The following is a 23,835-nucleotide window of genomic DNA, read 5'->3' as shown; positions in this document are numbered from 1 at the left end:
GGGGACAAGTGGCTGGAAAGCTCCCCCGCAGAAAAGGACCTGGGGGTGTTGGTCAACAGCCAGCTGAGTAAGAGCCAGCAGTGTGCCCAGGTGGCCAAGAAGGCCAACGGCATCCTGGCCTGTATCAGAAATAGTGTGGCCAGCAGGAATAGGGAAGTGATTGTCCCCCTGTGCTCGGCACTGCTGAGGCTGCACCTTGAATGCTGTGTTCAGTTTTGGGCCCCTCACTACAAGAAGGACATTGAGGTGCTGGAGGGTGTCCAGAGAAGGGCGATGAAGCTGGTGAAGGGTCTGGAGCACAAGTCTTATGAGGAGCAGCTGAGGGAACAGGTTGTTCAGTCTGGAGAAGAGGAGGCTGAGGGGAGACCTCATCGCTCTCTACAACTACCTGAAAGGAGGTTGCAGAGAGGTGGGTGTTGGTCTCTTGTGACAAGTGACAGGACAAGAGGAAATGGCCTCAAGTTGCGCCAGGGGAGGTTTCGACTGGATATTAGGAAAAATTTCTTTACTGCGAGAGTGGTGAGACACTGGAATTAGCTGCCCAGGGATGTGGTGGAGTCACCATCACTGGAGGTGTTCAAGGAACGTGTGGCCAAGGCATTGTGGGACATGGTTTAATGGGCATCGTGGTGTTTGTTGATTGATGGTTGGACTTGATGGTCTTACAGGTCTTTTCCAACCTTCGTGATTCTGTGATTCTGTGATATTATTGTGAAGATAATTTAATTGCACAATTGCAATTTTTCATTGTATTTGAGGAAATGTAAGCATGGATAGGAATTAATTTGATACACTTTCTATTTAAAAGATTGGTGTTTTTCTAAGCCCCACAGTGGTTTTGATGCAGATTAAAAGCAATCATATTGTGTACTGATTAATTGGTATGCCTCTTTTGCATTTAAATATATACTTCATTGAATTGCAGCTTTCTGTCATAAAGCAGAAAAGAAAAAATAATTAAATGATAACATCATGCTACTACAGAAAGAGTGCTATTCTCCCAATAGAAATAAATATTTGACAGCAATTCTGCAGTGATAATATTTCTCAGCACAATATTTGGATGGCAAAATAAGGCACAGCATAATAGGGGTTTTTTTCAGCAAGTAAAAAAACATTACAGTTATTGGGTCTGTTCCAGCTCCCAGTGAAATAGTAAAGCTTCAGCTGGAAGCAATATTGAGTCTATGGGGTTCTGTAGTATTTGCAGAGGAGTATCTTCAATAGGTATTGAAGGCAAAAGGAATGGGATTGGATCCACAGCAACCCTCAGATGCAGTTGTCTACCAGAAAATCATTTCCACATGAAGATAACATTGACATCCACCTTGGTATTGTCCCAGTCAGAGCCCAAACACAGACTGTGCAGATAACAAGCATAAAAAGTCATTACACATAGACTAAGACTATTCTCTGTTGGGAACATTAAAAATAAATCAGGCCATTTAGTGCAATCCAATGGAATTTAAAGGGTAAGCACTGGCTATTCAGAATAAATAGGGGGTTTCTTTCCTGTAACTTTTCATTACATAACAGAAACAATCTCTTCTGCCTATGAGATTGATTACATGTCTCAAACTTTGTTTAGATATTAATCAATCTCAGCAACCACTTATCGTTTCCCATAGCATAATGCAGTAAAAATTGTCCTTTAATTACCTCTAATGAAAGTTACCTGCAGTGAAAGTGAATATACGCCACTGGAAAATGACTTGGTTCAGAGGGCAGCAAATGCAAATAGGAACTATCTTTATGATGCACAGGCACAATTAGAAGTGAATATGTAAATTATTGATGGCAGCTTCGTGCTATGCTCAACTATTTGATGTCAACATTAGCTGTGAATGTTTCAATTTGTTTGGTCATAACCATAATAATCCCACAGTATTTTTCTGGCCAGTGTGTTTCCTAAAGGGTTGGGGACTTTTAAACACTGCCATATAATAAATATGTACTTATTCAGTATAAAAAATGTTTATAACATTCTTTAAAATAATTCTGAGTGTGAAGTGGGCTAATTATGCTTGCCATCACTTCTCTTTGAATGTCTGACCTGTTACTCTGTATCATCTGACTTGTTTGTACTTCTCAAAATTTTTTTGGTGTATCAGATGGAGCCTGTCTAGATTTTTATATCAGTTGGAAGGCGTCTCATAACTAGGTATCTTTGTGCATACACTGAGGGGAAAAAAGATTTATTTAATACTGTTCTGACTGCAAAAGAGATCAAAATGCTGTTTTACATGGAAGATACAGTATAGACACCTCAGTGTACTGTATGTGAAATTGGTAGTTCAGTTTCCCCTTGTAATGTTTTGCTTTCAGTTGCTTATACCTTTGTCATTCTTAATTTAGCCCTAGTAGCACACAGTTCTATTTCAGACTTTTTTTTTCCCTTTCAGGGAATTTGTGAGACGGAAACAAGGAGAAATGCTTTCTATTTAATCCATTACAAATATTTCAGCCCCAGCAGCTCTATATTTTGAATGAGGACTTTCAAATTTGGCAGAAGGCCATATTCAGGGACATACCTTCTGCTCTTCCTAGAAAACCTGACAACATTTGGTTAATTCCTAAGTGTCTAAAAGCAATATATTTGCATACTCTCAGTAGAGTTTTTAAGAGTTACGATATATCCACTGAGGAATTGGGCTATGCTGATGGTGTTTCACTGCGCACTGCAAGGGCCAAGGGATTTTCTCTGCGTTTATTCTTTTTGAATACACAGTATCACTGTGATGGATAACGGTACAAAGGGATTGTATCCCCTGGCACCTGGAGTCTAACAGTAGGATGAATTCTGGGACAAAGGATAGTGGAGAGGTTTGCAGGAGCCAGAAAGAAGGGGCATGTACAGGTGTGAAAGAAGAGAAGAAGAATAGGTCAGGAGGAACTATGGTGAGATGCAGATTGTTTAGGTATGCGGTGTAATAGGATGGGCTGATCATGGCAGAGAAGAACAGGTGGGCTGAGGAGAGCACTAAAAAAAGTGACTCTTCCCGCACGGGACATAGACTTGGTGTCAGGAACTTATTTTCTCTCGTTTTCTCACAATAGCCACAAAATTCACAGAAAACCATGGACTACAGTCTACAATCATTGCTAGTTATTCCTGCTATGTAAAAGGTCATTTGCTGTAGATCTGAAAAACCAAATCCTGATGTCGGTACTGATGTTGACCGCACACTGAACTCTTAGCAGGTTGAAACAATATATTGACCAGTTAATTATCTAGTAAGTGCCATCATACTATGGTCTCACACACAACGTGATACTTGGCTGGGTATGATCACACAGGCTAATAAAGGGGGCAGGCCTTTTTTATCCTAGAAATTTGTTGAAGCACACTCTCTTTTGAAAACTTTTTTCATTTCCAGTGGAAAAAAAAATGTTTTGACAAAAGGAATTGAGCTGAGTATCCTTTCTCAAATGGCTAATATATATAATTTTAAATTATTTTTATTGTGTGGACTGAAAGGTTCCTTACCTCATTTCAGATAAAAGAATTCAGTATTCAAATGCTTTCTTTTTCTGCATTAGGAAAAGAGCAGCATATCTGACATATGGTACCTCATTCAAAGACATTATAACTTCATACCTGAAAAAGCCTCATTTCAGTTAACTCTTAGTGTTACTTACAATAGCCTCATGCTATAATGCTCTATTAGAACAATAAAATTGCTATAAAGTGATCTTCCATTACAGTTCTATGGTGGATATAAGCTACATCAACCTGTAACACAAGCCTATAGCTTAAGTTATTCTGTTGCTGCAGTTGAGCTGAAAGTCAGGTGGTGCTGGTTGAAGTAGCAGTGAGTCAGTCACAACCCTGCTACCTTCCAGTGTGGTCACCACTGGCCATCAGACGCTAGCGTTTGGCTGGTAGCTACTAACCATTCCCTTGGCACATGGCAGGCACCTGCATTTTCTGGATGAGAGTATCACTTGTTTTACCCCTTAAGCAATATTAGTAAGAGTTAGCAATGACTATGAGAATGTCGTGTATATCAGTAGAAGATATCAATAGGAAGACCTAGCAGGTCATCCAGTCCACCTCTTGAATACGGCAAAGTTGTCCTCTGTATTTCATAGTCCAGCTTTTTATGCTCTCTAATTTTAAATGTTCCCACTGAAATCAGCCTGGAGGTCCCAATACATAAGCTGTCAGACTGTTCCACGGCCCACTGTGGTACTGCACAACTTGTGCAGTGCTAAGGGTGACATTGCCATATGACTTTTCACAGATTTGCATACAAATGTACTTTTCAAAGGCTTAGTGAAGCCACAGGGAAATATATTTATTTATAAGTGCCCAGGAATAAGGGTCACAGCAACAATCTAACAATTCATGTTTAATCCATTGCTAGGGCTTATTCACAAAATAGATTGTATAAATTATGCTGTCCAATGCATAACCATTTTTGTGTGAAAGTTTTTAATCAAATAAAAGGAAGTATTTTGTTTCAAAGTAGCTCACAAGCTACAAAAGATAAAATAAGCAAAAAGGCTTATTCATCATGAAATAAGGGGTTTCCTATGCAGAGTAATACCAAAACAATTTCTAATTCATGCCTTAACATATGTCTGAAATCTCACAATAGCAGGCTGGTTTTCTGTGTTTACTCCCTACCAAAGCAGATCTCTCATATCATTTATCTTCTGAATTTGTGTAGGAAAACTTCAAAATAATGAAAGAGCATGTTTTGCTCTCAGTTGGCATTGTATTTATCTATTAAAGCGATACACCAGTTGTTTCACGTGATAGTGGCTAAAACTGCAAACTGTGTTTGATATAACTCATATTTCTTACCCTTCTCTGTTGGCTAGTAGGAAGAGATTTAGTCACAAAAGGTTAGTAGGAAGAGATTTAGTCACAAGAGGGTTTGTTTTCATATAAATCAGTAATCTGAAAGCTAAATTCAGGACACAAAGGCAATATAAGTCTCTGATTCTAGCTGGAGGGTTGGTACGAATAGCATTTCTTCCTTCTTTCTATCCCGGACATTCAGAAATCTGTTTTGATGTTTGATTATATTACTCAATACTTAATCCAGGGTAATTTAGCACATCTTCTCCTACCAATTAAAGTTATTTGGTTTTGCTCAACCATTTCCCAACATCACACCTGTAGAAAGGAAAGGACAGAAATCTGTTTACAACAAAACATATCACCATGTCTATTATTCAGGGAGGGCTACATTACATGAATGAAATTATGTCACAGCAGGATGAAATAATTGATCCTATCTACCTATCTAATCCAGATCTTTAGGAGCACCTGACTTCTGTGTGGGTGTGAATGAATAAGCATGTCTACCTCATAAATACAGAAGCACCAATAAAACAAAAAGTGTGCTCCAGCAGGACAGAAATACCTGTTCTGTATTGCCAAAGTGCTTCAGCTCAACTGTGGGAGCCTAGTTCTGCACAGCGGGACGGTGTAACTACCCTAGTGACAATACCAACTGCACCATGACAGTGGAGGTTTGCTGAAACATCTGCATCCATGCAAGAAGCTTGTGATGGCACAGTTTTGTAACCAAGGCTTGGCCATCCTCACACAGCCCCTCCAAGACAAATCTGTAGTGAGGACTTGGTCAGGTCGTTTAAACTGTTTAATCAAACCTGGTTTGTTCTGGCTGAAACGGGTAGAGGAGCATTTATGAGAGCAGCTCCAGAGGCAGATTGAAGGGCAGCCATAAGCAGCTGTGGATGTGCAGGAGATGGTCACCTCTTCAGCCATCTCCAAAGTAGCTGACAGGGAATGTGTGAATGCAGCCTGTGTTCATGGAAAGAGGTTTAAATTTTTTTTTACTTTATTAAAATGTAATTTAACTCTCTCAATTAAAAGGGAGTATAACTTGAACATTAATCATTTGGGTCTATTTTGTTTTTAATTACCAGCCTTTGACTGAGGGGGGAATTCATTTTCACTACAGGGTGAGTTGACACCCTTCTTCTGGCACCATTCTGCTCTTTTGAATAGTGCCTGATCTGTGAGCTAATCTGATAAATGAAGACATTTTGTGCACACATGGTATGCATTTTAAAGAGCTTCAGTGTGTTAACAAACTGCTCTGAATATGGTGGGCCCCACCAGAAGCACATAATTTGAGGCACATGAGAAGGAGATTCTGATGTGAGAAAGTAAGGATGGTCCATTTGGAATGACTGTCCATGCACCACAGAGCTGCTTTCTAGGGTGCGCATGAGTCTTCATTTACTTTTAATACAAATATTTTAAACAAGTGTGTTCTCTCAAGTCATTCCCAACACCTTTTCTATACCTCTTTTCAATAATGTGAAATATCCAGGTCCATTGATCTGGGGACTTACTTATTCTGCTTCCTTGTACCCTCAAATTTCCCATTTCAAGACACATGAGACAACTTCATATTTTCAATATCTGAGGTCAAAAATGTAATCGTTTTATCATTTTTGTCCATATTTATTGTTATTATCAATTCCCTATAACAGTTATGCCACAGAGATTTTTTAAATGAAATACACCACAATGATGCTTTAGTGATGCAGATAACAGCATCCAGCAAACATGAAACTCCTTCACAATGATTTAGAAAATACCCACCTGTGAGTCCTACTGTGGATGCAAATCCAAGCCAAGAAATAAGGGTAATGGCAGGTGGCAGAAGTAAAACACAAGACCAGAATTTCTGACAGCTGGGGGCTCTGCCTTGTACATGTACACAGGACTTAATTTTACTGTTGCAAAATCAGTGGGATGCTCAGGATGTTGAACTTGAACATGTGCATAATCATAGACTTAGTCAGTGCAACTCCTATTTTGTCTTCAAAAGACATGTATTTGAGCTGTGGTTACACACACAGAGAGAGAGAGAGATTTGGATTCGTTTATACAGAAGAAAGGGGAAGCTGTGGTGGGAGTGGGGTCAGAAGGCTTGTGCAGCCAGGAGAGCACGCCACTGCCACGGGAGCCACAGCACAACCCACCTAATCCAGGGAGGAATGGGCTTTCCAGTCTTTTCCTTTGATCTGTTTAAAACTAATATATTGCTTTTACCAACAACTTACAATGTATTCATCAATTTTATATATAACACCACTATTTTATATACTACATACGTACAAATATATGTGTATATAGTTCATTATTGCATTGTTTCCTTTATTACAAAACAGAAATATGTTTGTGTACTTTCTCCAAAATATTTTAAAAACTTTTTGAAAAAGGAAGTCAGTAAATAGTGTCCACAGTACATTTATCATGACATAGAAATTTAGAGTTTGGGATAGACAATCCTACTAATAAAAAGCTTTAGTTTTTAAGACTTTTTTTTTCCAGAACTACCATGCAAAAGAATGAGAAAGCATACTGAAAGCAATTAAATGAAAAAAAGAAAAACCACCCCCTCCTGCAAAGGTTAGAAACGGGATTGAGCTGCTTATAATGCATGATTTGGTAAGATGCTGACAGATATTTATGCCAAGGGTTCATACAAGTCAAAGGTAATCTGCAAGGAAATTTGTATCTCCATTTTTTAAAAAATATCTTTAGAAATTCAGAGCCCCTTCCACCTGCAGGATTTCAAACAGATATGGAAACAGTAAAATACCTGGAGAGTGAACAAAGCAACAAAAAAAGATCTTTAATCACAGTGTTTAAAAACCAATTTTTTTATTTACATTAAAAGGAAAATCAAAGGAGAACTAGTTATCTGCAGGTTATAAATTTAGATCTTCTTAAATCAGAACGAACAGATTAATCATATCCAAGATTTTTAAATGAGCCAGCAAAGAGCATTATGGACTGTTAAAATTCATTCTCAGTCAGTTTTCAAACGCTGGAGAAGTTCCAGAGCACTGAAAGAAAACAAAGGTTGTGCCAATATTGAAAAAAGATATATAGGTATTGTAGTCCTATCAACTTAGTATTGATCCCAAGTATATGACAGAATGACTGATAGGAGATTCCATTAAGAAAGAATTAAAGAAGGATAATTTAATTAATGCAAATCAATAGGAATGTATAGAGAAGTACACATACATTCAGGATAACTGAATATCCTTTTCTGTGAGAATACAAGTTTGACAGATAAATGTAACTGTGTTGTAGAAATGTATTTATAGTTCTGTAAAATATCTGACTGCATAAAATTTTGATCGAGAAACTACAATAAAAATTTAGAACATAATTTATTATTGTAAAAGAAAAGAAAACCATTGTGGTGCATATTAAATTAGAAAAATGGATGACAGATTTCAAATGTGGTCATAAAGGGTGTACCAACCTTGGCTTCTTGTTGTTTAACTTATATTGGATAACCTACAAGAAAACAATAAAATCACTGCTGATAAAATTTGCAGAGCACACAGTGATTAGGAGAGTGACAAATAATTAAAAGAACAGGCTGACATGACAGAATAATCTGATAAGCTAGTTGCAAAAACAGCATAACTGAATACAACCAAATACCATTCCATCACTCCAAACAAAAGCTTTAAGAGTACACACTTATACCGTGGGTCCTCAGCTACAAGTAGGGTATGAGGATCCTGTGCTGTGAGGCCTTCATCCACTTCTACATCCAAAAGGGTCAATGAAATCTGGACATACGAATGAGAATATTGAGTTTGGAGAAGGCTATACCTCAGTCGCCTATTGCCTCTGATGTTAATACAAGTATTACTGCAGCATTGTATCTAGTAGTAGTATCTATGATTCAAGAAAGATGTTAAAACATTGGAAAGACATAAGAATGAAAGATTTAATTCACTGGAATGAAAGCATCAGTGAATTCAATTCTAAATAAAAGCAATCAAGGGGTTCCTTGATTTCTATTTATAAGGATTTGTAGGATTGTTGGAGAACCCTTCAGGAAGAAAATAGTCAGCTCTGTAATCCAGCAAACAAAGCTACAGAAAGATTAAAAACTGATAATAAAACTAGGCAAACAAATAGAAGAAATAGAGCATATTGTCTTGTTCTGTTTCTTTTGTATGGCAAATTTGTAGTACTAACTTTTGATTTCAGGATGTTTTAAAGTGATCTATATGACAATGAAGACTTGGCCTCTTTAATGGGTACATCTTTGGTTAAAGACTTATAATGCCTCCCAAAACTGCCCTCTGCCCTCTATTAGATGACTCAGTGTGACAGACTCCAACTTAACTGTTGTCACAGTGACACGGCTGCCCAGCTCCCCGTTTAGTTTAGGGTTTCATTTTTATCTTTATCTGCAGCAGATGCCTCTGTTTAGGTGCATACAAAGACTTCTGTGGATTCAATGATAATTTTTATTTCATACATCTCAACTGTCTCTGTTTCTTGGTTTTTTTTTAGAAACCAACAGTAATTTACTTAGAAAACCATTTAACAGGTTCTTTGATTTTTTGTTTTTTTTCTACTTTTTGGTGAACAAAAACTGACAGCTGTCTTTCCTCATTAACCTTTCTGGCATTTACAGAAGCTTTGATATTAAGCTTCTCATGCTGAACATATACTATAATAACCAGAACATTTTAGTGCAAAGGAAAGTGCAAAACCACTTAAGACACTTAATTTCTGAAGTTTTCATCCATCCCATTTATTAATCCAGTAATTTTCTGCTTAAGAATTCTCAGCCTCAGAATTAATTCACTGTTTTAAATAGCAAAACCCATGAGGTTCTGGTCTTGAGATGCTGTACATTGCTGCAGTTCACCCATCTCCCCCACCTCCGTAAAATGGACAGGCCTTATCACCCCAAAACTCTGAAGCAGAGATGAGTCCTTTATTTCAGTCGAGGAGAAATGATTTAACAGTATAAACTGAAACAGTTCCTGAATGTCAAATTTCTTTCTCAGTAAAGCTTCCCAGATAAACTTCCTTGGACAATGTCCAGTACCAGACCTGACCTGAATATGAGAGTGAAAAAGCTGTGGTTTATAGCTGGAAAAAGTGTCTAGCTGGCACTGACTTCTAAGGAAGTCTGATTTTTTACTAGGACTCGCACAGCAACAGACCTTGGTGCTTATGGGGATTGTAATGAAGTGGTGATCCTGTGCTGAGACACCCAATTAAACTCGGTCTTAAATCCTTCTGAGAGCTTTTTTGTTGGAGTACTCGCTCCAGAAAATCACGCCTAATCTGTTTGATTAGGTTGTTGAAACCCATTGACCAAAACCACAGTGGTATATTTTCTGCCTGAAAAAATATCCAAAATTATAGACATGGGCCTAAAAATGCTTGAGTTTAGTTACCTTTGCCAGTTATATTCCAGGTTTTGCACACTGGTAAACGTGTGTTATGAAAAAATTTCCACAAAGTCATTTTTCAGATTCACTAGAAAGAATAATATCCTTCCTTTGCTAGAATTTTAAAAGAACATGCATAAACTAAGGGTGTTTTGGCTTTTCCCTTCCAGATATTGAAAAAACAAAAATCACAAGAGCTGTCTGGCTATAAATATGCCATTGCATAAGCACATTAATATGATACAGTCACAGTATTTTGTTTGCTATTCCCAAGAGGCAAATTACAGAAGGATAGGCTTCTAAAACTTTAGCAGCAGTAGTTGTGAAGAAGCATAAATGTCAAAACAGAAATAATATACCAGGCATAATTAGATTTTTCAGAGTCAAATTCTACTCATTTGCATTATGAAAATGTGTAACACCATAGATATCCCCAAATCAACCAAGTAACTCCAAATTTATACCACTGTAAATGACAGCACAATTTGACCTCCAGATATTGTATTTTTTACTGAAGGGAAAAGAATAAGTATTTGTTATGAGCTGCCTGCTGCTGTTGTTTATAATAAGACACAGTTTGTCATTGCTGCAAGATGAAACTACATACTTTTCAAAGCTGAGTTCATGGCTGTGTAAGGGAACAGGATTTTTTAAGTGTTCTTTCTGGAATATGCAAAATCTGAACAATTCTGTTATAACTATCTGCTGGCTGTACAAGAATAATACCTTGAGGCAATAAGGAAAACTGAACTTTATTAAAAATTTCATAAAAGAAATGAATAGTAAGCTTGGAGAATAAAAGAGGGGCTTAAGAAACAATATGGCACTGCATTGTACTTTAGACCTAGAAAGATATAAACCTGTAAAAGGTTTTGACTTCATAAGTACTGTATAGTTCAATGCAAAGTCAAATGCTGCTAAATGTCTTTGGAAGTATCATATTTTGTTCTTCAAAGAGCATTTTATGAAATGGACCTAAGCTTATACTTTTGTTACTGCATCTTCTTTTTTGAAATATGTGAGAAGTGGGGAGGCATGGGAGGAAACAAAAATGCGGCTCAAAATATTGATTACTGAAGACCTGAAATACCTGAATTGAATAGCTCAAAAGAGATTTGAAATGGGATATATTACCTTTAATGCCTAAACCTTAGGCAAAGCAGCTGCCATTAATAATGGTTAAAAATAATTCCATTACCTAATCCTCACTGTGAAATTAATCGATATTTCTAGTAGAGTTATTAAGGGGTGTATCTGAACCTCACAAGGAAACTTCCATCCCCAAAAGTGTTCTTGCTTGTGTCAAACTAGTCCTTTGCCCAAAGGTCTTTCATGAAGAACAAGGACCAGCCTACAGAGGTGGACGAACATCAACTGCTGGTTTTAGCATATTCATGGTAGGCAAATAGTTCTCTTTCTCCAGAGCTGTTGACTTGGACACAAATATCCATTATTTCATTAAAAAATTCTGTAAGTAAATGTAATTCGATACTGTAAACAATGTAGAAAACTACTCCTTATGAAAAGTTCTACCCTTCTTAGACAACATCTTTCCATTCTTCATCAGCATGTAGATTTGACTTAGGAATTGTAATGCTAATTTAGTTCTTCATAATTATGACTATTAGGTTTTAAATAATTCATTCTCCCTCCTCGCTGGATTACATACTTCAAAAAGTAAGCTTTGCTAAAATTACATGCTCTTGGATCTGGTAGTTTACAGAACTTTCTCATAATGCTTATGAGACTATGGTCTACTTTCTTAAGAGCCATTTAAAAATATTTCTGTAAAATACACTGCTATGATTCAGACCCTTGAGGAAGCAATACGCATAATTGGTTCCAGCTTCTGCTTGCCACTTGCATAATTTAACTGACTCCTTTATCCCTCAAGTAAAATGAAGGTGCTCTTCAAGCTGGACTGGGGTGTAGTCTGGCACTGGAAGCAACTGCTAGAAAACTAAGACAGATGTGGGACACAAATGAGAACAACATGAAGGGACAGTAGCAGCTTACACACAGCACAAAATGAGGATTGTAAGGTAGCTCAGCACATCAGACTTCAATAGACTATCCTGTGCCATAACACCACTGGACTCGATAACCATCCCTAATCCATCTGTGAAGCGTAGGTCCAGGGTTACACTCAGGATCACGCTTGTCTGCCTTTTCTCCAGACATCACTTAAGTGTGCTCCTTCAGGCTACAACAGCATGCTTCCATACGAGATTTTATGTATCTCAACATTGCCAGGAATGCCTCATATTAGCAACTCACAGGCTCTCCATCAGTAGTTTTGTGAAACACCGAGAGAAGTGTGAGGATAGCAAAGCACTCAGACATGTTAAGCATCACACATTGTGCTCACTGCCAAATCACACTGGTAGCAGAGTACCATGGTGTCTCCTCTCTCGCACCTCAACTGATGGGCATCACTGGTCGGTCTTTCTATCACAGTTCCCAATGTTTACCTTCTCATACATTGGATCAAAAAAAGAATAAGAGCTGGTCATATTTATGATTGCTTTGGAGACTGCTCTTGTGGAGGAATAGAAACACAGCCTAGTTCAACACATAGATTATAATTTGATTTTACAAGCATGTGGTCATTCTCAACAGATACTCAGCAGACGACAGAGAAATGTCATATAATTTTCTTCCCTAACGAATGAGGTCTGGATCTTCAGTTTCAGATAAAGCTGCAGATACATTCCTGGATGTCTGCAACAGATGAGAGGGTCTCCTTTATTACCTGTACTCCACATTTGATTATTGCTAATCCTACATAGAAGTCATTGCAATGAGAATGCAAAACACAGGGATGGCAATGCTAATTAGTATTATATAAGAGCATTTAAATTAACTAGTAATTTGTGATATGTTCTTACAGGCTCACCAATGCTCAAAATTTGCCTCTCATTTACTATTTCATCCTTGTCTCAGGGCATGATAGTACTGAGTATTTTGGGTTACTTCAAGTGCCTCATTCTGGATCTGCAGATCTCACACTCTCACACATCTTCAGTGCAGAGGGCAGCTTCTGTTTCTGCACACAGCCATTAAATATGTTGTCATTTGCATCTCTTTTAAAGCCTACTTCCAGTGAAAGTCTGGGAACTTTCATTATAAAAATGCAGACTGCATTTCTCTTAAATCAATTAAAATGGGAAACGTCATTATAGATTTTCTCAGGTAAATAGAATTTACACATCAGCTGGCCTTAGAAGAGGCCCTTAATTTTTTTATTACTTTTTTGCAATTAACTCCTTGCATGCTCAAAGAATCCATATTGATACAGAGACCCACTTATCTTCAAACACACACTTCCCTTTGATCTGAGCTTCTGTCATTACTACCTACATGGGTAAAAAAGATGATAGATCTTAGCATGTAGCTCACAAGAGCTTTAGAAATCTAGCACTCAAAATGAAAAATTCGGAGAAATTAATCTGTAACATTCACGTGAGTGGAGCTGTGGTGTTCATAACATGGATTCGTCATTTGCCCAGTGTGGGAAATCCTATTTGAACACCTCTGGAAGTGTCAGCTCCTCTCCAGCAAAGCTCTCCCCTGGCCAGCTGGCTGCTGACCTTGTGGAATGTACTACTAGCTCAGCAGAGCAGGGGCTGATTTGCTCTAATTCCCTCTCTCTGGAGCATTTCTTTCCCACCAGAGGGCATGTACTGTGAGCGCACAATTGCCTTCAGAGGAATTTAAAATATATATTGTGTACTAGATAAATGAACTGACTCGAATGCCAAGATTTTGTACTCGATTCTATTCAAAGGGGCTATTAATTCATCCTGTTGCTCACTGGGTAAATTATTCCACTTACTACAAAAGCAATTGGGTTAGCATACTTTTGTTTGACTTCGAAGAGTGCTGGATGCGCAGCGCTTTTGAATAAGGCCATTCATTTATTTAGCTACTGAGCTAGCTGGTGGTACTGTACTGGTATTCACCCTCATCTCTGAACACCATGGAAGTAGTTACTCCCCAGGTTCCAGGCTTTTGAAATCTCATGCCTTACATTTCAATGTAAATAGAAGTCATTAAAGCCATTAGAAAAGTATGTGGCTGCAGTGGTAATTTAGGTGAATTATGTGGAACTAGGTGTGGGTAGGAGGATGGCTGTGAGGAGGGGAGGAGGCAGACAAAGCAGACTGCCAGGGTGGTGGGGAATCTCCTGAGGATAACCGAGGTCCATGAAATGGGTGGAATATGGCATGTTTTGAAATGTTCATTATCATGTAATTGTAGCTATACAAGCAGGGAAGAGAAAGGGTAGGAAGAAGAAGGAAGCAGAGAAAAAGAAACAAGGAAAAAATAAATGAAAATAATAAAGGAGATAACTGTTTCCTCAGTCCACACGGGAGACGCTCCCCAGGATCAGCACTTCAACGGTTTCTCGGGCCCCAGGACTGAATCCGCCATCACCCTGAGCAGCTCCGGGAGGCCCCTGGGGACGGGCTGGCCCAGGGGCTTCTCCTAGGCCTCAGCCTGGTCGCCCGGGCCAGCCGGCCGCCTTCGCGCAGCCCTCGCCCTTCGCCGCGAGGGGCTGCCGGAGAGGCAGCGGCCTGCGATGGCGGCGGGAGGAAGAGAAGGCGCTGAGGGGGGACGGGCGGCGGGGACACCTGCGTGGGGCCCGGCCGTGCCGCGGGGCGGCCGCGGAGCGCGGCGGGCGGACTACGTTTCCCGGCGTGCCGCTGGAGGCCTCGGGGCGGTGCGAGGGGAGGGGAGGGACATACGTGGGAGACATAACATGGGCGCCTGAAGCCGGGGCGAAGGTGGGAGCGGGTTGTTGGCGGGGTTGAGGGTGTTGCGGGCCGCGCTCGGCCTGCGGGGCGAGGCTGGTTCGAGGTGCTGGGCGGGTTGTGCCCAGCCCTGCCGGAGGGGGAGGGCTGGGCGCTAAGGGCGGGGGCCGGGCCGGGCGCGGCAGGGGCCGGGCACCCTGCCCTGCTGCCGGCGGGGTGTGGCTGCGTATGGCCTGGCGCCTCTCAGCCCTTCTCCCGTGCAGCCCGCTGCAGGCACCGCCACGAGGAAGGCTGAGCTGAGCCTGCCCCGCTGGACGCGGCCCGGCGGCCGAGCAGGAGGGGACGGGACGGGGACATGGCGGAGACCGGCTCCGTGCACGCCGCCAGGTTCGAGGCGGCCGTGAAGGTGATCCAGAGCCTGCCAAAAAATGGTAAGTGCGGCCTGGGAGGGGGCGGCAAGTGCGGTGCCATCGGCGCGAGGCCTGGCCACCCGGCTGGCTGCTGCGAGGCGGGCAGGGCCCGGAGGGCGGGGGGAGGCGAGGCCCCTCTCTTCTGCCGACGGCCGCTTCCTCCGGGAGCAGCGGTCCCCGGGCAGGGGCGGCGGCGAGCCCCGCCGGCTGGCCCCGGCCAGGGTAGTAGCGCCGCTCCGGGCCGGGCACCTGTCTGCAGGTGGTGTGACGCCTTCAGAGCTGTTATCATGAGTTCCCTCTGCTGAAAGAGTTACCAGAACGGAAAAGCAAAAAAAGAAGAATGTATCTTTTTGATAACAGTAATAAAAAAAAGTTGCTTATTACATAAATCATTAAGCCTGGTGTAAGTAAAACTGGGTTTGCTGAGGTACTGAGATAAAGGTCACTGTAAACTTCTGCTAATGACTAGAATTGAACCTCAAAGTATTTGATTTAATGGATTGGTTACGAATTTTCCCTGCCAGCTGTTAGTTTTGTATTTACATTTCCTACCTCTACAAAAGTGTGTTCCACAAAGGAAGAAGAGAAAACAAAAACAGGAGAAATGGTGAAACTTATTGAAAGTGCTGTCAAATACTGAAAGTAAACAAAAACACTGTGGAAGGCTGTGGTTTGGGTTTGTTGTGTTTGCGGGTTTTTTGTTGGTTGTTTGGTTTTTTTTAGTTCTGGAGTCTTTCAATAAGTTACTGTTTGTAACAGTAAAGTGAATTGCAAGGTACTTTGTTTACTGGGACCTAAATTTGTCCATGTAAACTGAGTGAAAGGACACTTGCTTTATGTTACTTATTACTCTTTTTTTTTTATTCTAATTGTAGAGTCTGACCTTAGGAGTAGTAAAGGTTATAGTCCCTTAAACTCAATCTGGAACTTGCTGTTTGTAAAGTAAATATTGTCAGTGGTGCTGGTTCATGGTAGATGAAGTAATGATGTTTCCGTTGTCTTAAATTGTACTGATGTCAATAAGACTGTAACAAATTGCAGGCTATTTTCTCACAGAAATACTAAGCTTGTGAAATACTCATAAATAGTCTTGATTACAATTTAATTGTATTTTAAAATGCTTTCACTAGGTTCATTCCAGCCAACGAATGAAATGATGCTCAAGTTCTATAGCTTTTATAAGCAAGCAACCCAAGGACCTTGTAACATTCCACGACCTGGATTTTGGGATCCAATTGGTAGATATAAATGGTAACTTTTCGTGAGTTGTTGTTTTGGGGTTTTTTATGCTTGGAGTGGAGATGTTTAGAAGAGTGGCACTTGGAGAAAGACTTTAGTGAGTTTACTTCTCTCTTAAAAAAAAAAAAAGAACATTCACAACCATTGGTGCTTGAATTTCTTTTCTGTCCTGTGTTCTAACTTTCTAGCTCAGATATTTATCTGAGAATTTATAACTTCTCAGAGTTGCAGGTGAAAACTTTCCCTCGGGTTTTGCAGGTGGGCAGGTTTTTCTTGGGCAAGCACCATCATGGTACCTCTGCATTGTTTATCCCATGTTGTAGAATGAAATTGTAGGTGCTCTGCAGAATAAGTGGTGTACGTGAGCGTCTGGAATTCTTTCTTCTCAAGTTTTCATGTATGATGTGAGCCTGAAGTAAGTTAAGTGCACATTGACAGCCATTGATATAGCTTCAAGCTCTTGGGGAGAGGTCTGGTTTATGTGTCTTTCTGGTTTGTCTGCTCAGTGGCAGGGCTTCCCAGTGTCTGTATTTTCCTTGTGCTAGGAAGACTTCTGATTCACCAAATTGCTGAGAACTGTTTGAAAAGCCATGTGACTTCTTTGCTTATTAATTTTAATAATTATTTGCCCTGAAGAACAAGTATTATTCTGTCTTCATGGTCATCTTGGGATCTGTGAAATGATTCCTTTGACTTCTTTTTTTTTTCTCCTTCCTTCCTTCCTCCCCAGTCTCCCTAAGTCAGGATGAAGGGGGTGTCTTTGCAGAGGACTAGGGCAGTAAGCTTCCACCCACCTGGTTGGTTGTAGCTGAAATGGGAGCCACCAACCTTGGGGTTTTGCTGTAAGTGGGACAAATACTATGGCAAGGGGAAGGGACAGTGTCCAATCTACTGTAAGATTGCATAAGGAAATGTTTTATTCCAGTCTGTGTTCTGACAGATTCCTTGTGCAATACTGATAAATTTGATTGGAGTTTTCTGTCTTGCAAAGCTGGAGAGGGGGAGATACTTTTAGGTCATAAGTAGCTGCTGTGGTAACTGGGGGCAATGACTAAACTATTTACCTACTAGACTGATGTGTCTTTCCCCAGTTGCTAAACTTGAAAAGGACATATTTTTCTTGTAGCCTGTACTAACTTGCTGACAACTGTTTGTAAGTGCTGACTGAAGTGTCTGTGCCTGCTCTTTTTCTGCAGCAGAGGGTCTTAAAAAAATAAAAATAAAATGCACCTAATCAAAAGGGAAATCTGTGTGTGTCATATCTGGGCTTGTTAACAACTTACTGGGTACAAGATCATAGCTGGTCAGTGGGGAGCGTTTCAGTCCCCAAGCTGTTCAGTTTGTTGCTTCTTTGTTGATGTACCACTATGTGATTATCCTAGCAAAATATATATTTGGACTTTAAAAAAAATTGTGATTTGTTGTTGCGTTTTATTTGTGTCAGAGAAACTTTGAGCATTACATAACTGACCTACTTAAGGCCAGGCTGAAAAAATCCAGTAGGCCTTGAAGATACTGAAGATGTATGGGACTTTCTTTTCTAGGGATGCTTGGAGTGCCTTGGGAGACATGTCCAAAGAAGAAGCCATGATAGCCTATGTTGAAGAAATGAAAAAGGTAAGTTTACTAATGATTGGAAGGGATCTTCTAGAACGAATGTTCTAGGAATAAATTAGGGAATGTGAGGAGGTTCTTGCTGACTACCACTGTCAAAGCTCCAGCTGAGTTATTCCCTATGTGAACTGTTACATTTCTGTACTATGCTGTTTGGCCTGTGGGGAGAAGAAAATTAAGTAGTTCCTTCTAAAGCTATAGAATTTAGGTTGTTTTCGGAGAAACACGAGAGCTCTAGCTGATATGAAGCTTAAATGACAGAGCTAAAGAAAGTGAAGTATTGAAATCATGTTAAAGGGGGCAGTGGGGAAAACAGTGGAACTTAAAGTACAACAAAAGAAAAGCTGATTTACTGCAAACTGCCTCAGTTCTCAGAGTTGAAAGAGGTAAGTGATACTTATCTTGGAAAGGAAAAAACAACCCTCCAGAAGGACTTCAGGAGCAAGAGTCTCACTCTTGTGACTGGAGACATGAGTATAATCATATATGTTGACTTAATCATATTTGATTTTTCAGGAAGAACTCAGCAACCTGCATTTTCTGCACTTGTAATGAAAATATTCCTTGTATGTTATATTTGCAGTCAAACAGTTAGAATTAAGTTATTTGGTCTGTCTTTTTCTGAATAGATGTGTAACTTGTAAACAGTTGTAGTTACTATATTAAGCAGGAATTGCAGCATTAACTAAAGTAAACATTCAGAATTAGTTTCTTGTCTTTTATTAACTAACCCTTTTCACTGAAGCTCTTCTAGGTGGTCTTTCCAGTTTAAAGATTATTTACTGTAAATCTGAAAAAAGTATAATTGTAATCTGTTATTATAATGAGGTTAGCATCAAGGAGAGAAAATGTAACTTCTACTCCAAATACACTTGCTTTTCTCCTAGGCCACTATCTTGACATTGAACTCTTAACATGTTTAATGATTGATACAACAAAAACTTTTACTAGGCAGGGAACTGGAGTCTGACTACTGCTGTTTTTCCTATCTGTAATTTTGGTAATTTGGTTCCTGCTGGTATTACTGTAGCTGCTTTAAAACGAAAAATAAACAACTCCAGAAAACACAGAAGGCCAAATATTATTCATTTGGTCAAAAATCCTCTAATTTTTAATAATTCCTTTTGAATGTGTGCCACAAGATACAGTGCTTCATTTCAAGTCTCTGGTTCAAAATGTGTTAATACTTCAGTAGAGTACCATATTTTTTCAGTGCAGTAATTGGTTTGGTCAGGACACTAAAACTAAGTGAAACTGCAATGTTTATTCTAAAAAAAACCCCATAGTAAGCCTCCTAGGAGGAAGTCTACTTACTTGATCCTAATGAAGCACAAATATTTTGCCTCTGTACAGATTAAATGTAGAGATTGGAGAGCAAATGACTTCTTGCCTTGCTCAGCTTTGAAACTGGGGAATCTGTTTACCCTGCTTTGGTGCTGTTTCAGCTCTCACATTTGAAATAGTAGCTTCAGCTTTTCCAACCCGATTTGATTCTACTTGAAATGTCAATGGAAGCGCATTTCAGATGCATCCACTGGATTGGTCTATCAGCACGTACAGCACTAATCCTTGTGGTGTTACTGTGGGCGTTCTGCTGTTGCTGCAAAGGTATCCACGTCTAAGGGGACAAAACCCCACTTGTATACTGATATCACAGGACTGTGTTTAAAGGTGTATAAGACTGCCATATTCTGCCCCCTCCCCTTGGGGCATGTCCCTAGCACTTGCACATTGTGTTTGGGCTATACATGCATCAGATGACCATGTCACAAGATACTTCTATTGTAAACTTGTTTCGTGGTTTTTTTTTCCCTTCATGTGGTGGCCTTGAAAATCGTAGCTGTTGAGGAATGTGTCTGGGTGAGGTTTTGAGGTGCTGGTGGGAGATGACCAAACATGTCTTGGTCTTAGCTAAGGTGAATCTGAGCTCAGGTGTACTTTGTTTAAGGTTAATTTATCTTCTAGGTAGCATTTCTGAAATTTTATATTGCAATACTTTTAAAACTAATTTATTTACATTTCAGATATATTGTTTTCTTATATATTAGAAATGAGTGATATCTTAGCAAAAAGAAGTATTGATGCTATATGGTGTTTCTAATTTAAAACAAGAGTCTTCATATATGAATTGTCTGACATCCAAAGAAAACAGTCATTCAGGATACATAAGAACTTATTTTGCACTTTCAGACTTTAAGATTGCATATTATGCCTAGTGGCTATTTAAGTAAGCAATTAATTTTGTTTGTGGAAGTATTTGCTCTTTTCTTGCTCACTGAAAAGCTAGCAGTTACAAAACTCTTACTTTAACAGAAACTGTGTGATCAGATTCCAAGAATTGCTCCAAGCTGCAGAGGGTATATTGAGGTCTGTTTAGAATAGATGAAGAGCAGACATTATAGAAATGCACATATGAAACAGTTTACATTGCAGACTATAGAAGTAAATACACAGTAAATCCCAGTGTTATTCTAGAATAGGTTTCTTACTTCTCTCAATGCTATTGAAGTTAAAAAATATCACAAAACTGTCCTGTCTGTGGTTCATATCCAGCTCTGTATCTGAGCACTGATCACTTCTCTCTAACAAATATGGAATGAATTATATACACTGAATAGATCAGAGAAGTGGCAATGAAACTGCAGTTCGATAGGATTGTTGTCTCTTGGTATCCTTGATTGGTTTGCAAGTGTTGACTTGTTACCTGCCAGCCTGCCTGGAGCTCCTGCTTTGTGAAGTAATGCTGTAGCTTTTGCTTCTACTGCTTAGTGACGTGCTTGGCGCTTTTGAGCAGCATGTTCTGTGGCAACTTGTACCTCCATCTGTGGCTTTCTTGGTGCTCTTCTGGAGGAGGAGGTGTACTGTAGCTGTTAGTTTGCTTCTACCTGAGTCTTTTCCTATAGCTATTGCCTCTTTAAAAAAATAATAAAAAAATAGAGGACGAAAGAGGAACAAAGCTGTTGGCAAAAAGCTTGGTTGAAAGGACTTAAACTAGAATGTGACAATAAAATCATATGCTTTTAAAATAATACTCAATTATTTAATATCTTCTGTTTAATCTATTTTAGATTTAAGATTTTTGCAGTCCTATCAGATGATCAAAGGTATTGGTTTTGTAACTTAAAATGAAGAAACTTACATCAAAAGAAGAGCTCCAAATCACTTCCAGACCACAACTTGGTTCTAGTTTGCTCTTCTAAGTATGTCTTTGTACTGTCCTAGTTTTGCTGTATTCTGTCCATTTTGTTGTTTGGGTTTAGATGGACCCAGAAGGGCACTTCTGATCTGCTCCTTACATTCCATTGAAGATGGCAGGGTTTGACAAATGTGAAAAATCCTCCTAAGAAAAAAGTCTTTCAGTTTCACTTTCTCTGTGGGAAGACTTGTCTGTAAAATAAATTGCTTCAGGTAACAGCAGCCTGTTGAACTTTGAGTTGGTTTAGTTTGAAATTGCTGAAATAATGGATTCCAAGATCTGCTAATACTGTGCTGAGGCTGTCCTTTAGTGTTGGCAAATGCATTAGCTCTCCCATCTTTTCTGCACCTAAAAAAAGTTAATACAGCTAGTTAAGATTCTTGTTTGGTAAATTAGTATTATGTTGTTTTCCTTTAATAAAAAAGTAAAAAAAAAAAAAAGAATGTGTTAAGTGACCTAGTGAAATATTACTGAGTTTTACAATGACCAGCAGTTTCTAAAATCAGTTGAAATGAATGAATCATTGAAATGATGTTTCATAAGATGCTTCATATTTTGGACTTGTGCAGATTCTTGAGAGTATGCCAATGACGGACAAAGTTGAAGAATTACTACAAGTAATAGGCCCATTCTATGAAATAGTAGAAGATAAAAAGAACAGAGGATGTGACCTAACCTCAGGTTCGGACAAATAACTTCCTTTTATACTACTAATAATCACAACTCCAGACTTTCTTGGGCTTGTTTTCTGTAAATGATTTTAAAGCTAAACATTGCATCTTTCTGTTCATTCTCTTTACCATATGGCAGTTCGAATGGAGAAAGTCTCTAAGTATTTGGAAGGTAGGAATAATAAATTATGTGTAAGTCCATCTTTTCCATTGTTTTGGTGCTGTAGTAGCTTCCTGCTAACACTTGTGACTTCTGGGCTTGCCACCTCATTAGGCTGGATTTTGTTTTATTTTGCTTTTGAGGTACAAAACAAAGTTAGACCCAGGAAGCTGCATGTTTAGGCCTTGTCTACAGGCTTTTTGAGCTGCTGAAGGGAAGCCTCTTCCCCCTCCAAAAAGGAGAGTATTTCAAACAAACAACTCCCCCAACCAAATCTGGTTTCTGCCTTTTCATTAATAAAAGAAACAACTAATGTCTACTGCTGCATCCTGATGTAGCTGTGGATTATCAAACTGCATGCCGAGCTGGTAATCCAGCTCTGTCATCTGATCTAAAACAAAAAAACCCACCCTACAATCAAAACCCATGTTTTTTTAATCATGGTTTCTCTAATACATACAGAATGTAAGATGGGTTTGTGAAACTTTCAAGTTAAGTTTTCTGAGACTCAAGTTCATGACGGGAATATCTATTTAAACATTTCAAATCTCTGACAAGTGGCAAACCTAGTGGTGTCATAGCTTTGTAAAAATCAGCGTGGTGTTTTTTATTTAGCAATACCGTTGTGAGAATGTTTGATAATAACAGTGATTATGTTACAGGTAATGTGTTCATAAGGTTGTGATATAAGGCTTACAGTTGTTTAAATCTGGCTTAAAATTACAGTTAAAAATTTAAATGCAACAGGGCAAAACTTGAAACAGTTTAAAGAAAACAAACCATTGGACAAATTAATTGGTTTAATGTGTTTAAGAAGTAGGAGTGAGTTGTTTAAGCTACCTTTTGTATGTGGCTTTTTTCCCTACCTTAAAGGAACATAGTTTTGATTTGGTTTTGGTATCAAGTCTCAGAGAAACAGAAATAGTTTTCCATTCCTTTTGAGGAAAGGTAATGGTAGAAGGTTTTAAATGGCCATTTTGAAAGCTGTGTGACTTTTTTTTTTTTTCAACTAAAATTGTGTGTGCTTCATGTCTGGGATTTAATGAGCTTGCCTGACAGCTGCATTGATGGGCAAGATTGTAAGAGTGTCAGTAGATCCAGGTCAGTGATCTGTGTAATAAGGATTTACTTGGACTTGGTGTCTATGGCACAGTGCCAAAAGCGACTTCTTAAAGTGACTTATCTAAGCAAACAGAGTATCATGGAAGTTAAACCATACCTGTTTCAATAACAAATCCAGCATACTTGTTTTTTAAAGAGGCAGCTTAAACATATGGCAATGTATGTAAAACAGAATAGCAAATTTCAGCTTTATCTTGTTCTGTCAGTGTTGCAATAAATCTGGTGATATGTCGTCATTCATACAGTTTAAAGCTGCAACATCTGATCATGCCACAACGAATTAAGACAGAATTTTCACAAAGTCTGTTTAACTTTTCAAAGTCTTAAATGCAACGGTAACCCTTTCTTCAGCACTGTTACCACTTCTCTGATTAAAAGTGAAGCTGGAAATAATTTTTATTGTTTACAGTACACGTCTCAAAATATTTCACAGAAGTATGGAAGCATGAGTACC

General features: G+C 39.2%; 1 protein-coding gene across 2 annotated transcripts in view; it reads left to right on the top strand.

The window, feature by feature from the left end:
• Positions 1-15,308: 15,308 nt before the first annotated feature.
• The window catches only part of ACBD5 (acyl-CoA binding domain containing 5), a 31,160-nt gene continuing 22,633 nt past the window's right edge, over positions 15,309-23,835 (top strand). Inside the window, exons 1-5 of one of the 2 annotated variants that reach the window (XM_059818325.1) lie at positions 15,309-15,400; positions 16,510-16,630; positions 18,163-18,235; positions 21,998-22,109; positions 22,239-22,271. In XM_059818325.1, the coding sequence (XP_059674308.1) occupies positions 15,325-15,400; positions 16,510-16,630; positions 18,163-18,235; positions 21,998-22,109; positions 22,239-22,271 (415 nt within the window). In that variant the 5' untranslated portion in view covers positions 15,309-15,324. The remainder of the gene's footprint in view (positions 15,401-16,509; positions 16,631-18,162; positions 18,236-21,997; positions 22,110-22,238; positions 22,272-23,835) is intronic. The other variant, XM_059818326.1, reaches the window with a different exon arrangement.

The sequence above is a fragment of the Gavia stellata genome, chromosome 6 (assembly GCF_030936135.1).
Source record: "Gavia stellata isolate bGavSte3 chromosome 6, bGavSte3.hap2, whole genome shotgun sequence".
Classification (NCBI taxonomy): domain Eukaryota; kingdom Metazoa; phylum Chordata; class Aves; order Gaviiformes; family Gaviidae; genus Gavia; species Gavia stellata.
The sequence above is the reverse complement of the archived record's forward strand: the minus strand, read 5'-3'. Positions and strand labels throughout refer to the sequence as shown.